The sequence below is a fragment of the Solanum dulcamara genome, chromosome 7 (genome assembly GCF_947179165.1).
Source record: "Solanum dulcamara chromosome 7, daSolDulc1.2, whole genome shotgun sequence".
In the NCBI taxonomy this organism is placed as follows: Eukaryota; Viridiplantae; Streptophyta; class Magnoliopsida; order Solanales; family Solanaceae; genus Solanum; species Solanum dulcamara.
The window spans coordinates 74,693,607-74,709,408 of NC_077243.1; the positions used below are offsets into that span (position 1 = coordinate 74,693,607).

Consider the following 15,802-nt stretch of genomic DNA (forward strand, 5'->3'; position numbering starts at 1 on the left):
ACATGGAAAATTCTCCTTCTTCTTCTCCTCCTTCTCAAAATTCTTCATCTTCTACTCCACCTTCTTCTCCTTTGCCACCTGACTCTTCTCCTCCTCCTGAATCTTATCCACCACCGCCGAAATCTGACTCTTCTTCACCTCCACCACCAAAATCTGACTCTTCTTCACCTCCACCATCGAAACCTAACTCTTCTCCACCACCATTCCCTGAATCATCACCACCACCGAAATCCGATTCATCTCCTCCTCCTCCTTCCCCTGATCAATCACCCCCACCAAAATCTGATTCATCTCCTCCTCCCGCATCACCACCTCCTATAGAATCTCCTCCGCCGCTATCATCCACATATTTTTCTCCTCCATCACCTAAATCATCACACTCTTCTCCTTCTTCTGACAATGACAAGCCTAATACACAATCACCACCCTCCTCGAACTCCTCCTCCTCATCATCCCCACCACCAACCACGAACACCAAATCCCCTCCTTCCAAAAACACCTCCTTTGACGAACCTAATTCTCCTCCATCATCTACATTCTCTCCACCCGCTCCCATTTCTCCAGAATCATCTTTATCTCCATCTGAAAAGGCATTACCTCCTCCTCCACCTTCACGAGATGCACCATCGAATAAATCACCTGGTTCCTTAGGAAGCAATAATTCTCCTCCACATGAACAATCATCTTCCTCAACTGTGGTAATAGTAGCTGCAGTAGCCATGACAGGTCTATTGATTCTTGCTGTTGTCATAGTTTGCCTATTATGTAATAGAAGGAAGAAGAAACAACCATACTATGTCGATCCCACACATCCACCAAAAGGTATGTTAATTATTAGCTCAATCTCCCATTTTCATATAATGATTAGGTAGATAGTCACGGATTCAACTGAATCCATAATTGTTTGTTTAGAAATAGATACACATATCCTCGTTGAAGAACAAATTTTGAATTCGTTTCTGAATTAAATGTTGTTATAGAAATATTACACTGTCTTTTTCTTAAACATTTAACAATGAAGTCAGACTTTTCTATGACATGCATCCTTTCTATTACAACATTTTACTATAACATTCACCGATTTTTCATGTTATAATATATTATATGTTCTCTATACTAGCATTTTTTTATAATAACAAAAAAAATAATCTAGATAAACAATGTTGTTATCGAGAGATTTGAATGTATTTACTTCAAATTATTAGTTATAGTAAATTGGGGTTTATTGATTTTGTCTTCTTGTATGTAACTTAACACCTAGAAAATAAGACAAATCATTTGCTACAAACATGTCAAATTATACTGATAATGTAATTTTTTTTTACATTGTGTCAATGTATATAAGTGAAATACGTCGTACAATGCGTGATTTTCGTGGTGAATAACAACTAAATATCGTTGGCAATTAGTGTAGGTGGTGATCCTTACTACAATACGGCCAATTATTCTAGCCCTCATACGGATCACATTGTTACATTAGCTCCACCACCAGGTGTAATGGGAACTCCACAAGAAGGCGGTCGCGGTTGGGCACCGCCTCCCCCTCCTCCGGCTGCGCATACGAGCAGTGAATTTAGCTCAGGTTATTCAAGCCATGTACCTGGAGGGCCAGCCACAGTACCATCCCAAAATTATGGTGGACTATCAAAAATTCAATTCACTTATGCTGACTTAGCAACGGCGACGGGTGGATTTTCGCAAGCAAATTTGTTAGGTCAAGGAGGGTTCGGGTTCGTGCACAAAGGTGTATTGACCGATGGAAATGTAGTCGCGGTGAAGAGTTTGAAGTCCGGAAGCGGACAAGGAGAACGAGAGTTTCAAGCTGAAGTTGAAATTATTAGTAGAGTTCATCATAGACATCTTGTTTCACTTGTGGGATATTGCATTGCTGATGGACAACGTATGTTGGTCTATGAATTTGTTTCCAATGGAACTTTGGAGTACCACCTTCATGGTACGTATTTTATTTCCAATAATTTCTTATGACTAATTAAAAGGGTTACTATTGTTATAGTAACTTCAAACGCAATCAATAGTTACCAGCAATTATAGCAAAAATGAGGCAATGTTTCTATAGATATGATTTTTTTTTTCGAAGCCATGAAAATTTAATTTTGTAGCTATTTCTAGGCACTAGACACAATATTCATATCTATAGACTATAGTTGAATATATGTAGTTGTATATACATTAATGTTGTAGTTTTTAATTCGAAAAACTGATAATTTTTTTTTGTATTTGAAAAATCTTTAAATTTTCGTTTTTTTTTTTGCCTAAATGACATGCTATATATATATATTGTTGTTATAGAAATGTTATGTTTAAAATGATAAATTTTAGATATTCGTTTCATGCGTGGTAAAAGTCTCTTTTCTTTTTCTTTTTAAAAATATTTTAGTGAACTGTCAAATATTGTTATATAAAATAAAACTGAAGAAGTGCTTGATTACTTATCCATCCACAGTTACAAAATGCTTTATTTGAACTATAAGTTGGTGAGTATAAGTCGATGTCGGTTGATGGTGTAAAAACACTTTCTGATATCGAATTTCAAAAACTCCTAATCATGATAAAATATTTAATTGTTAGAAATGCATTTTGAGCCATTTTTAAGTGTGAAAATTTGAAATTAATTGTGTGGTGTGATTGCAGGTAAAGGTCGACCTGTCATGGATTGGGGACTTAGGCTTAAAATTGCTTTGGGATCAGCCAAGGGACTGGCTTACCTCCATGAAGATTGTATGAGAAATTCCCTTTCTACCCTCTCATTTCGAGTTAATTTCACTCAAAATAACTGAATTTCACCCCTATAACAATAATTAATACCACAAAATTATATTTTATTACGTTAAATAATTGAAATTTTATTCATTATAACAATACAAAATTGTTTATATGCAGGTCATCCTCGCATTATCCACCGTGACATCAAGGGTGCAAACATTTTACTTGATAACAATTACGAAGCCATGGTAAAAATGAGATATTTCATAAATATAATTTTTTAAATTATTTTTTATGCCAATAAAAGAAAAAATTAGGATTTACAAGAATGTTTATGATTTATAGGTGGCTGATTTTGGATTAGCTAAACTTACGGAAGACAATAATACTCATGTCTCGACTCGTGTTATGGGAACTTTTGGGTTAGAAAACTACGCTTTATGTCTATTTTTCTCTCATATTTGAATCGACTTACAAATACTGAACTTAAATATTTATAAATATTTTTCAGTTTCAATGTTGCAAATACTTATTTGACCTTGAGTATTTGTAAATATTGAACTTCAATATTTAAACATCAAGTGAAATATTGAATTACTGGTTTGAATGTCACTACTAAAAAAATACATTATTTTTTCATTGAAATTTTTCATCGAAAAAAAAGTTCAGTGGCTATATTCATCGGATATTTTGATTGATTAGTGAGAAAAGAAAAATAGTGGCGTTTTTTCACACGGAAAAATAGTATTTCAATGAAAATTTATTTTCCACCATGCATTTTCCCTGTGAGCTGGTTCAATGAAAAATGAGTGAGAAAAAAAATATGTTTTATATAATACAAATTTTTCATTGATTCGTAGTGAAGAAAATCTCTGTTTCTAATAGTATGTTCGGACATTTGAATTGAAATAAGTAACTAGTTTTCACTCACTAAAATTTAAACTAGCAAATAGTTTTTCCGAGTGAAATTAATGTTCAAGCACAACTTTATTCGGAATAATTTAAAGTCAGGTTACAGTATTGCTTATCTTGAGCAAAATGACAACTAATATGAGATAGAAGAAATTGTAGAAATCATTTTATCTATTGCATAATATATCCTTCATAAAAAAAAAACCAATAAATTCATAACAAGTTACTAATAAATTTGTTATGTCACAGGTACTTAGCTCCAGAATATGCATCAAGTGGCAAATTAACAGAAAAATCAGATGTATTTTCATTTGGAGTTATGCTATTGGAACTCATTACTGGAAGAAGACCTTTGGATACTACCAATAAACTCATGGATGACAGCCTAGTAGATTGGGTAATTAATTTAATTTATTCTTCATATCTGATTAATAAGTTCCTAATTAATTCCCTTACATTATAATAAATGAACCATATTTTATATCAACATTTTAAAATGTCCTTTAAATTTAGAGGCGCATTCAGAATTCACAGTTCATATGTTCTGAATAAAATATTTATAATACATATTAAATGAATTTTTTTTGTAACTTGAACTATAAACTCTGCCACTACATAATATAACTTTCAACTTTTCTTTTGGTAGTTATATTTCCATTACCTATTTCATATATAAGAGAGATTGGTGATATAAAGTAGAAGAAATTTTAATAAAGTTATTTTCTTTTATTCAAATTGTACGTAATGGGTTATTTTGTAACATGTCCTTCGTGAACAGGCTAGACCCTTCCTTACAAAAGCGTTGGAAGAGAATAACTACGATGAGTTAGTAGACCCTCGACTAGAAGGAAACTATGATCCCAATGAGCTACAACGGATGGTAGCCTGTGCTGCTGCTAGCGTTCGACATTCTGCTAGAAGGCGTCCAAAAATGAGCCAGGCAAGTCCTCGAAACTCTATATATTATAACAATATTGTATCGGAATTTAAGTATCCCGCTAACAACAATATCATATTAGTACTATTTTTTGTTACATTATAATAATTAAACTATATATTAATTTTTCAAAAAAATACAAATAATTGAAAAGTCAAATTTCTGGCCCTAGTAACTATTTTCTTCATTTATATGCACTTTTTAGTTGTCTTTCGGTTTATAAAATATGGGTAGTCAAATTTTTTCATACGTGATTTTTTTCCTCCTATCATTTTGTATTTTTCGAGAAATACACATATATAGTTCAGTTACTGACGAAAAATAGTATCTTTAACTTTATAGTAAAGTTCAGTTGACCATATGTGAAATTTTTATAGTATAGTATTCTATTTTGCTTATACACATTATTTATTATGATGATTCAGATTGTACGTGCCTTGGATGGCGATTCATCTTTGGAGGACTTGAATGAAAAAGCTAGCAAGAACAACACGGCTAATTTTGGCGGTGCAAGTGGGCCCGCCTCGGATCTGTACGACACTCGTGCATACAATGCTGACATGATGAAATTCAGGCAAATGGTGATGACAAGCCAAGATTTCAACAGTAGTGAATATGGTGGCACAAGTGATTATGGACTCCATCCTTCTGACACTAGCAGTGAATTCAGCAGTGATTATAATCATTCTGGACCCCACAAGCAAGTAAAATGATCAATTTGATCTAAGGTGGAAGTATATGTGCTATTCGGACATTGCAAAAATATTGTCGCACGATGTGTTGGTGATATTTTTAAAGTGTTTGAGAGCAACATAGAAAACTATAATTTATCGAGAAAAGGAGACTCTTTAAGAATGGAATGGCTAAGTTCCTATATATTTATTACATAGGAAGTTAATGAATTATAATTACTACTAATTTAATTAGAGACAATGTGCATATTGTTAGCATCGAAAAAATTAAATGTCATGCGAAAACTAGCAAAACAAACCTTGAATGATGATGAACAAGAAGACAAATGAGAAATATACCATAAGAGACACAAACATTTAACATGGGTCGATCAACTGACCTACGTTCAAAGAGGAGATGAGCAATCCACTATAAATATGAGAGTATAAAATATCGAGAGAAATAACCTCACTCAATTCACTCGGAATACAAAGAGGTTCACACAAATGTTAACGTAACACTTGTGTCTCACAAATTCTCCCCTTACACAAAACTCTCAAAGCCCCTAGGACTACATTGTGAATGCTTCTATATTAGAAGGAATAAACCTCTATTTATAGAGTCATAAACCTTTTTATATAAGAAAAAGGACTAGCCAAATATAGAGACATTATGTTTTTCTTTTAGGAAAAGAAAAACCTAATTATAGTAGGAAAGTCAGGGCAAACACCCAACAATTCATCCCCTTAGGCTGAATTTCTGACAAAATAAATTTGCTCCACCTTCTTCACATAATCTTCAATAGGTTGCATCTCCATCTTCAATATCTCCTCTGCAAAATCTATGTCTCGGCACAGAGAACTTCTCTGAAAAATTTCTCCAACAAAAATCTTCATTACTGTCAAAAAAGTAGCAGCTAGAACTGAACCCGTCAAGATGCACACCCATTTTTAACCTTGCTTTGATACCACTTGTTAGAACTGAAATAATTGAGTGACGTGCGGAAGCTAGAAAAGCGAATCTCAAATGACCATGAGTAAGAAGATAAATGAGAAATATACCAAAAAGAGACACAAACATTTAACGTGGTTTGGTCAACCGACCTACATCCACAAGAGAAGATGAGCAATTTACTATATAAACATGAGAGTACAAAATATCGAGAGAAATAACCTCACACAATTCACTTGAAATACCAAGAGGTTCACACAAATGTTAACGTAACACTATGTCTCACCGTTTCTCTCCCTATCCAAAACTCTCAAAGCCTCTAGGGCCACAATGTGAATGCTACTATGTTAAAAAGAATGAACCTCTATTTATAGAGTCATAAATATTTTCCTACAAAAAAAAAAAGACTAGCCAAATATGGAGACTTTGTGTTTTCCTTTTAGGAAAAGAAAAATCCAATTATACTAGAAAAGTAAACACATATGATTATTGTTATATTATGCACGAATTAACCGATAAAAAAAATTGTTATGTATATTTTGAGGTTTTGTATCGATTATAGAGCATCGAACATGAAAGTGATCATCAAGAACAAGTACCTGATATCTCTTTTTGCAGACTTTTTCGATCAATTGAGTGGAGCAGGATACGTCACGAAGTTTGGTTATTTAGCTATAGTCTATAGTACTATATTATTTTTTGAAATTTATAGGGATTGGGAAGACTAATGAGAGATGAAATCTATATATTAAACTGATTAATATATAAAGTACATGAGGTTTTAATCAAAAGAATTATCTGACTATTTTCTTGTTTTGTGTTATTAGTCACAAAAATTATCCTTATGTGCAGATGCAAAAAATCATGTTTTATAGCACAATTTATTTTTATTGTTTGACACTCGAAAAACGAAACTTGACAAATGTTGAAAAGTATTTTAAGACGAAGGAAGTACTCCCTCTATTCCATATTATCTGAATTTTTGGAAAAATAAATTTATAGTTCAAAATAAGTGAATTGTTCACAGTCCAAGATAAATATTTGAACCTTTTCCATTCTTGAACTTCATTTACATTTTCTAGGTGATAAGTTCAAGAGAATTAATTACTCATATTTATGATTTTGCTTTGAAGTATTTCTATTTTCAACAATAGTTTGACGATTACTAAAATGGTAAAAGTGAAAAGTAATGTTCAATTTATATCCTAAATTCTTTTCTTAACAAGTGTGCATTGCCTCACAAATTCAGTTAATATGGAATGGAGAGAGTATTTAATTTAAATGAACTTGAATTTGGGGAAGGGAGTTAACAAATTTACAAAGACTTGGCTTGAACAATGAATTTAATTAAAGAAAAAATTCATGAAAATAATTAAACATAATTACACGGTCCTTCAAATTTTCCGAGGACCAACATGAGTTGCAGTGTAGTGGTGGATTGCTACATCTTTAATCAGAAATTTCGGGTTCGAGCCTTGGGTATGGATTTTTTTTTGTAGAGAGTGTCACCCCGAATGAGCTTTGCAGTGTGTAATCCCAATTTAGTCGTGACTCCACAAACTCCAAACATCGAATTGGAAACTGTTGAAAATAAACCAAGAGTAGGAATCCTAAGTTGTTTATGATTAGTTATATGATATTTATTTAATTCATGTCTAGTTAGAATTTATTTGTTCTAATTCATATAGGAATTTTTTTTTTCTCCTAGTTTAATTTGGTTTGTTAGTATTATAAATAGGGGTGTCTTGTTACATATTTTCAATATAGTGAGATAAAAAAGTTTTGAGTTATTAAGTAAAGTCTTTTATCTCTTCTCTCTAGCTTAATAAATTTCTTCTATATAACCTTTGTTGGGTTTTTCACTTGCACATATATTATTTTGCTGTGTGATTTTATTTCCTTCAAATTGGTATCCGAGCTTGTGTGAGATCTTAGTAAAGCTTCTTGTGAAATTCAACATATACAAAAGAATATGGATATTCAATATTTACCCAATTGTCCCATTTTTATGTTTGACGGCAAAAATAATTTTGAGAGTTGGCATTAACAGATGAAGAATTTTTTCAATGCGATTGGACTATGGTCCATTATTGATAATGGATTCGTGGGAGCTCTAGAAGGCACAACATTGACTGGTGAAATAGCTAAACAATTGGGGAAAAATAGACAATTGGATTATAGGGCACATTTTTACCTTGATAGCAAGGTCGAATTGCATACATGCTAAGACAACAAAGGAAGCTTGGACAATTTTATTGAATTCACATCGAGGTTCCGCAAACGTAAGAAAAGTCAAATTGGAAGAGCTTAGAAGACAACACGAGTTAGCCCAAATGGAATCAACAAAGTCCGTCAAAGAATTTTTGACAAGAGTTACTAATATTGTCAATGATATGAGAACTAATGAAGAAGCATTAGACCAAGTTAAAGTTGTTGAAAAAATATTGTGATCCTTGAGTATAAAATTTCACACCAAGAAGACGGTCCTAGAGGCCACCAAAGATCTTAGCACTTTGACACTTGATGATTTAGAATGTGAATTGGTGACATACGAGATGTCCCTTAATCAATCGAAGACAGAAACAATTGATGAAGTGTTGTAAGCAAAGGTGAATCAACCTAACCGAAAAGAAGAGATATCAAACTTTGGTTTAAACAAATCAAAGAGGTTAGAATTTTAGAGGTAGAGGATAGAGGTAACTTTCGAGGCCGTGGTAGAGGTAATTTCTCTTATCAACAGAAAAATACTAATAATTTTAGAAAGGAAAAACAAAGTAATTAAAATTTCCAGAGACGTAATAAATCAACAGTTTAGTGTCGTAATTGTGGAAAATTTGGGCATTATCAAAAGATATTGTTGGTTTAATAAATCTGAAAATAGAGAAGCACATGCAAAGTTGGCTAAAATTATGGAGATAAACAAGAGGCTTTATTATTTTCTAACTCAGAAAATTGAAGAAAATAAAGGGGATGAATGGTTCATCGATTCTGATTGTAGCAATCACATGTCTGGAAAGAAATATTATTTATTGATCTAGATGAATTATTTAGAGCTACCATAAGACTTGTTAATAACTCTCTGTTGGAAGAGGAAAAATTCCAATTACTTCAAAAAATGAATCTTCTCACTTTATATCTGATGTATATTATTTTTCAAGTCTTTATCATAATTTATTGAGTTTAGGGCATCTGACAGAAAAAGGATATGACTTGCGGTTTAAGTATGAAATTGGCACTATTAGTGATGATAAAATAGGACTAATTGCAACGGTAAAAATAAATCAAAGTCGTTTGTGGCCTCTTTATCTCAATCGTGGAGACTTACCTTGCTTTAGTTATGTGAATTTTGATGAAACTTGATTGTGGTATCTACGCTTTGGGCATCTAAATTTTGAGAGTTTGAAACATCTTGCAAGAAATAAATTGGTTGATAGTTTGCCTTTCGTTGATTTTCCTAATACAAAATGTGAGTTTTGTATTTTGGGAAAGAAGTACAAAGAGCCTTTTCAAAAGGGCAAATCTTGGAGGGCTAATGCATCATTGAAGCTAATTCACTCAGATTTGTGTTCAGTTGAAGTTCCTTCCAATGGAAGTAGTAAATACTTTATTACTTTTATTGACGATTTTAGTCGGAAAACATGGGTATATTTTCTGAAAAATAAATCGAATGCATGTGAAGGCTTTAAAAGATTTAAAGTTTATGTGGAGAGACAAAGTGGATATTTTGTTAAAACATTAAGAATCGATAGTGGACCTGAATTTCTTGTTTGTGATGACTATTTGAAGAAGTTTGGCATTAAACATCAATTGACTGCTAGATATACTCCTCAACAAAATGGTGTAACTAAAAGAAAAAATAGAATAATGATGAATATGGTAAGATCAATGATGCATTCCAAAAATATGCCCAAAGAGTTCTGGGCAGAAGCTGTCGCCTGTGCCATTTATGTTCTAAATAGGTATCCTACTCGATCTAATTTTGAAAAAACTCCACAAGAGGCTTGGACAGGTAAGAAATCAAATATTTCTCATCTAAAAGTATTTGATTGTCTTGCTTATGCTTATGTTCCTGATGTTTTGTGAAAGAAACTGGACGATAAAGCAGAAAAGTATATTTTTATTGAATATGGTCATGAGACAAAGGATTATAAGTTATTTAACCTAGATACAGAAAAGGTAATTGTTAGTAGAAATATAACTTTTGATGAGCAAAATACTTGAGAATGGTCAAAGAAAAATCCTGAATTATCTGGGTCTCAACCAATAATTCCAATTATGGAGGAAGGAAGTTCTATAAGACATCAAGAGGAATAAATAGCTCATCTTGTTCAAACAGAGACATTCAGTCGCCCACAAAGACATCGTCATTTACCATTTCGTTTGCAAGATTATATTGTTGGTAATGATAATAATTTATCCAATGAAAATATTGTGAACTTTGAACTATTTGCAGATTGTGATCCAATTACTTTTGAGGAAGCTGCTAAAGATGATCGTTGGGTAGATGAAATGAATGAAGAAATTAATGCTATCAAGAAAAATAATACTTGAGAGTTGACAAATTTTCCACCTTTAAAACAACTAATTGGAGTCAAGTGGGTATACAAGCAGAAGGCAGTCTCTCAAATGAAAGATGGAATTTTTTTCTCTCAGAAAAAATATGCAAGTGATATTTTGAAAAGATTTAATATGGAGAAAGCCAAATCAATCTTGACCCCTGTTGAAGAGAAGTTGAAGTTGACTAAAGATGGAACTAGTGATTTTGTTGATGCTACATAATTTAGAAAATTATTAGGGAGTCTAAGGTACTTGACTTCTACAAAGCCTGATATTACTTATGGAGTTGAATTAATTAGCATATTTATGGAATTTTTGCGTCAATCTCACTTGCAAGCAGCCAAGAGAATTTTGAGATATATTCAAGGTACACTCTGTGATGGCTTATTTTATTCAAATATTAATGATAGTAGTCTTGTTGAATTCACTGATAGTGATTGAGCCGGTGATATGATAAAACAAAAAAGTACTTCTGGCCATACATTTTATTTAGGATCTGACGTATTTTCTTGGTCTTCAAAGAAGCAACAAGTTGTTGCTTTGTCAATTGCTGAAGCAAAATACATGGCTGCAACAAATAGTGCTACACAAGCATTATGGTTAAGAAGGATGCTTGGATTTCTTCAACATAAGCAAGATAGTCCTACAAAGATATTTTGTGATAGCAAGTCTGCAATTGAGTTAACAAAGAATCCAGTTTTTCATGGTCGTAGCAAACACATTGACATCAAATGACACTTCATTCGTGATTTGGTTCAAGATAAAGAGATAGTGGTTGAATATTGCAAGACCGAAGAACAAGTTGCTGATATTTTCACAAAGCCATTACAATTGGAGTTGTTCATAAAGTTGAAGAAGATGCTAGGCATGGTCTCATTTGAAGATCTTGATTTAAGGAAGGTTATGTTGGAAATAAATCAAGAGTAGGAATCCTAAGTTGTTTAGGATTAGTTATTTGATATTTATTTAATTCATGTCTAGTTAGAATTTATTTGTCCTAGTTCATATATGAATAGGTTTTCTAGTCCTAGTTTAATTTGATTTGTTAGTATTATAAATATGAGTATCTTATTACATAATTTCAATATAGTAAGATACAAGAGTTTTGAGTTATTAATTAAAGTCTTCTGTCTCTTCTCTCTAGCTTAATAAATTTCTTCTATATAATCTTTGTTGAGTCTTTTACTTGTACATATATTATTTCGCTGTGTGATTTTATTTCCTTTAGAAGCCGAAAGAACAATTAGCTTTATCTTGTAAGACAAAAAATTATTTCAAATAAAAGGAATGATCATACAACATTAATGATAAGAGAGGAAATAGAGGAGCTAAATTAAATTAAATGCAAAAATATTATGAATATACGTAAACTGTCTAAACAAGAATTTTTAAACGACAAATAACCGATTTAAATCAAATTTAATCTTCAATATCTCCATCCTTGAACAGGCCATCGTCTGTAAGGATTAGGAAGAAAAGTAGGCTGCCTTATTTTCTTCTTTTCCATGACCAACACTTCATCTGGCTTTTGTGTAATCTCCACATCTCTTTCCCTACACATAAAGTTTCAATTTTTATTGATGAACTATATCTTAAAATTGCTGAAAATTTTGTAAATATTTTCTAAACCATAATTTCAACTCCATGTTTCAGTTATTTTATTTGATTAATTTGATGTGTATTTTCGATGATTTCTCTTTTTCTATAGGTAGTTGGAAGAAGGAAAATAAGAACCTAAACAAATACTCCCTCCATCTCAATTCATGTGACACTTTCTATTTCTAAAGAACGTCAATTTGATTAATCTTCAAAATTAAGGATTAGATCAATTCAATAAATTATAAATCAAAATTTAGCTATTCAAAAACTATACTAAATACTATAAATTACAATTCTATAGAAGCAAAAATGCCACATAAATTGAGACAAAGATCATAACCAAAAGACAGTAAAATAAGACAGCGAAGGTTGCTCACACTACTAAAAATTACTATTTTCTCATTGAAAAATATTCAATGGCTATTTCCATAGATATTTAATTGATTGAATCAGTTAGAAAAGAAAAAATGGCCGGTGAATATTCTCAGTACATCAATGAGAATTTGTTTCCTACCATGCGTTTTTAATTTCTAGTAAGCCGATTCGATGGAAATTGGGTGAAAATTAAATCATGTTTTGTAGCATAATTTTTTTATTGATTCGTGATAGAAAATTATTTGTTTCTAATAGTGTCAGATAGTAAACGTCCTCCACCTCCCATTATAAAGTTGCACGTTCGAGCCCAAAGGAAGCAAAAAGATGGGAGCTCTAGGGAGGAGGGATAAAAAAAAGTTACTAAAATAAAGGATTATATTAATCTCACCATGATGAAGATTGCATCTCCTTCTTGTTCATCTTATTCACCACTTCCATAGACTTTTCCCCAACACCAACATGACTTTCATCACTACTAGTCATTTTCTTGAAAGAAAATACCTTCATGAGAAATACCCATGCTTTATTTTTCTTCTTCTTCCACTTATGTCTTATTATTGGGATGGCCTCATCATCATCAATAATTTCAACATGTCTCATAGACTGTGAAATTCTCTCATAATAATCAATATCTCCACAAGGAATATTAATTAACTCTGAGGTTAATAGTGTGCTTTTGCTTCTTCCTAGCTTTCTTATTGATGATTTTCTCTCTAGATTCAAGTTCAAATCCATTGTTACAATTCTTGATTTTCTTGGTTATTATTCACCTTTATGTTTTTGACTTAGTTTCTATTAGTACAATATTGATATACTTGTTTGTGTAAGGGAATATTGTTTTTTAATTAATTTTGTTATGTTGTTTAAAGTGGTTGGCAACTAAGTAGGTAGCTTATGTTTCGCATCTTTGACTTAATATGGTACATAGTATCTGTATTTTAAGTCTTCTTTTTGATTGGAGATGATTTGGCAAAAGACCCCCTTTGAAAACTTAATTTGCCAAATAGATATTGAATTTCTTTTTCACCTTACACACTATTTGGATGTATACATATAGTTGTTACCTATTGTTTCGTAATATATCATATTATATTATGTCACACTCTATTATTATAATGAATACAACGTTTGGATATATTGTATTGTTAATTTTCCATTGTCACATAATGTCACTCATCAACGATATGAAGGATAAGTTTACACAGAAAGTAGGGTATAGAGCTACTATAAAAATGTAGGGTAAAAAATAAAATATATAATTATTAAATAATAAGTAAAGATAAAACAAGAAGAAAAAAATCAAGATAACAATGCGATTGCCAATAATCGATATCAAAATAAAACATTGTATTTGAACTCATAATACAATACAATGAATAACAACCATCCAAACATCGCCCTCCTCAAGTATATATGTTTCTTTTCCAGTTTCAAGTTGAAATCCATGTTTTATCTTTAAGCGTTCTTGTTACTTGTTAATTCTTGATTTGATTGGCTATTAAACTTTATTATGCTTATGAATTATTTTCTATTAGTACAATTATAGTACTATTATTTTGTTATGTTGTTTAAAGTGGTTGGCAACAAACTAGGTAGCTTGTGTTTTGCATCTTTGACTTATATGGTACGTAGTATCTGTACTTAGTCTTCTTCTTTTTAATTGAAATCTACTAAATAAATAATTAAAAAGTTGAGGGTCTACCAATATATCAATCCTTTTTTTTCTTTTTAATTTTATTTTAGGTGTGGTTTAGTTGCGAGGATTATAAATGTAGAGTCTATTTAATTATTTACAACAACAACAGAATAGTGTACTGTATTTCACAAGATGGATAGTGTGTACGTAGTGTCGTAGTCTCATTGGTGATTTTCGATAGACCATCGACTTGAGTAAAACATATCAAAACTCAAGTATGAAAAATACTAACAAACAAGATTATTTATGCATGTGTGGTGAACAATTAATAATGAAGGGATTAATTGTAATACGATGAATAATAATGTAGGAATGCTTACAGATGGAATAATAATACAACGAATGTTATGCATGGATTACCTATACTCTAGAATCTATACATATATTTGTCTTTAGTATTAATTTGACCTATGACTAATACATGTATTTATTTGTTTTGAGATCTAATACATGTATTCTTTACATGATAAGATAAAATGTAAAGAAAAATACGTGTAATTTTTACATTTCATCACACGTAAAATTATTGGCATGGATTCCAACTTAATTTAATAAGATATTATCTTGTATCGTCAATCAAACACACTGCATTAATTATGCATAGATTTTTTTTCTTGTACGACTAATCAAATATCGTATTAGCTATATGTATGAGATTATTTTTTATAACCTCTTCAACAAAACTTGGCAGTGGCCTGGTACTATTGTTTTATGAGTTCATGTTTGTCAATTTGGTAAAATGTGTACCTCAACGTTGTAACAACTCCAATTTCACGAAAGAAACATTCAAATATTATATTCACTAACTCAAAGTTACAACGGGAATATGAAAATAACAAGGAAATTGTAGAACAACAATGGACTAGTAAAACAAAGAAACTATCGAAGAATATAACTAGAAGGGAGATGAGAAGTTTAGACTCAAAGGAAAGCGACGAGAGAACTAGACATTTTTCTCAACAATCTGTATGAATCCCCAAAACAGCAGAGATAACCCTTTTATCTTTACTCAACCTGGATCCCAAGCAAATTTATTATTAGGCTGTCTTATTTTTGGGCCTCTTCGTGGATTACCTCCAGGCCCAATAGCTTGGCCAGCCTCTGGGCTATCCAGGTTCACTACAATACTCCCCTCTTCGATAAGAACCTTGTCCTCAAGGTTCGAGTAGAGCCACGCAGACAATATAATGTTGAATCTTCCAAGACTTGAGTGTGTGTAAAGAGGTGTGATAGTGGTGCAAAGATGAACCCAAACTCTGTCAACTTGCAGAATTGAAGAAACAATTTCATTGCCTTTAGAGAATTTCCTGTTACCAAGAAGCATAACAGAAGCCACAATTCTAAAAATTGTCATCTGCTCTTTCTTGCTAAGCCCAACA

At 31.8% G+C, this 15,802-nt stretch overlaps 2 protein-coding genes across 2 annotated transcripts; one reads left to right on the forward strand and one right to left on the reverse strand.

The window, feature by feature from the left end:
• Positions 1-2: 2 nt before the first annotated feature.
• On the forward strand, positions 3-5,482 carry LOC129895822 (proline-rich receptor-like protein kinase PERK4). Its single transcript, XM_055971595.1, has 8 exons — positions 3-822; positions 1,415-1,954; positions 2,653-2,739; positions 2,902-2,972; positions 3,070-3,146; positions 3,886-4,033; positions 4,415-4,576; positions 4,999-5,482. Exons 1-8 carry the CDS (start codon positions 3-5, stop codon positions 5,284-5,286), a joined length of 2,193 nt encoding a protein of 730 aa, XP_055827570.1. The 3' UTR covers positions 5,287-5,482.
• Positions 5,483-12,131: 6,649 nt separating this feature from the next.
• LOC129896338 (uncharacterized) lies at positions 12,132-13,487 on the reverse strand. The gene is made up of 2 exons (XM_055972206.1): positions 13,116-13,487; positions 12,132-12,306 (listed from the first exon to the last, which is right to left on the reverse strand). Exons 1-2 carry the CDS (start codon positions 13,460-13,462, stop codon positions 12,180-12,182), a joined length of 474 nt encoding a protein of 157 aa, XP_055828181.1. The 5' UTR covers positions 13,463-13,487; the 3' UTR covers positions 12,132-12,179.
• Between the last annotated feature and the right edge of the window lie 2,315 nt (positions 13,488-15,802).

What these genes read in the sequence shown, in the direction of transcription:
- LOC129895822 (XM_055971595.1), top strand. Translation starts at nt 3, where the DNA reads ATGGAAAATTCTCCTTCTTCTTCTCCTCCTTCTCAAAATTCTTCATCT. An exon ending in GGCTTACCTCCATGAAGATT is followed by an intron (nt 2,740 to 2,901) that starts GTATGAGAAATT and finishes GTTTATATGCAG; the next exon opens with GTCATCCTCGCATTATCCAC. An exon ending in ATAACAATTACGAAGCCATG is followed by an intron (nt 2,973 to 3,069) that starts GTAAAAATGAGA and finishes TATGATTTATAG; the next exon opens with GTGGCTGATTTTGGATTAGC.
- LOC129896338 (XM_055972206.1), bottom strand. Translation starts at nt 13,462, where the DNA reads ATGGATTTGAACTTGAATCTAGAGAGAAAATCATCAATAAGAAAGCTA. An exon ending in GAGATGCAATCTTCATCATG is followed by an intron (nt 12,307 to 13,115) that starts GTGAGATTAATA and finishes CTTTATGTGTAG; the next exon opens with GGAAAGAGATGTGGAGATTA.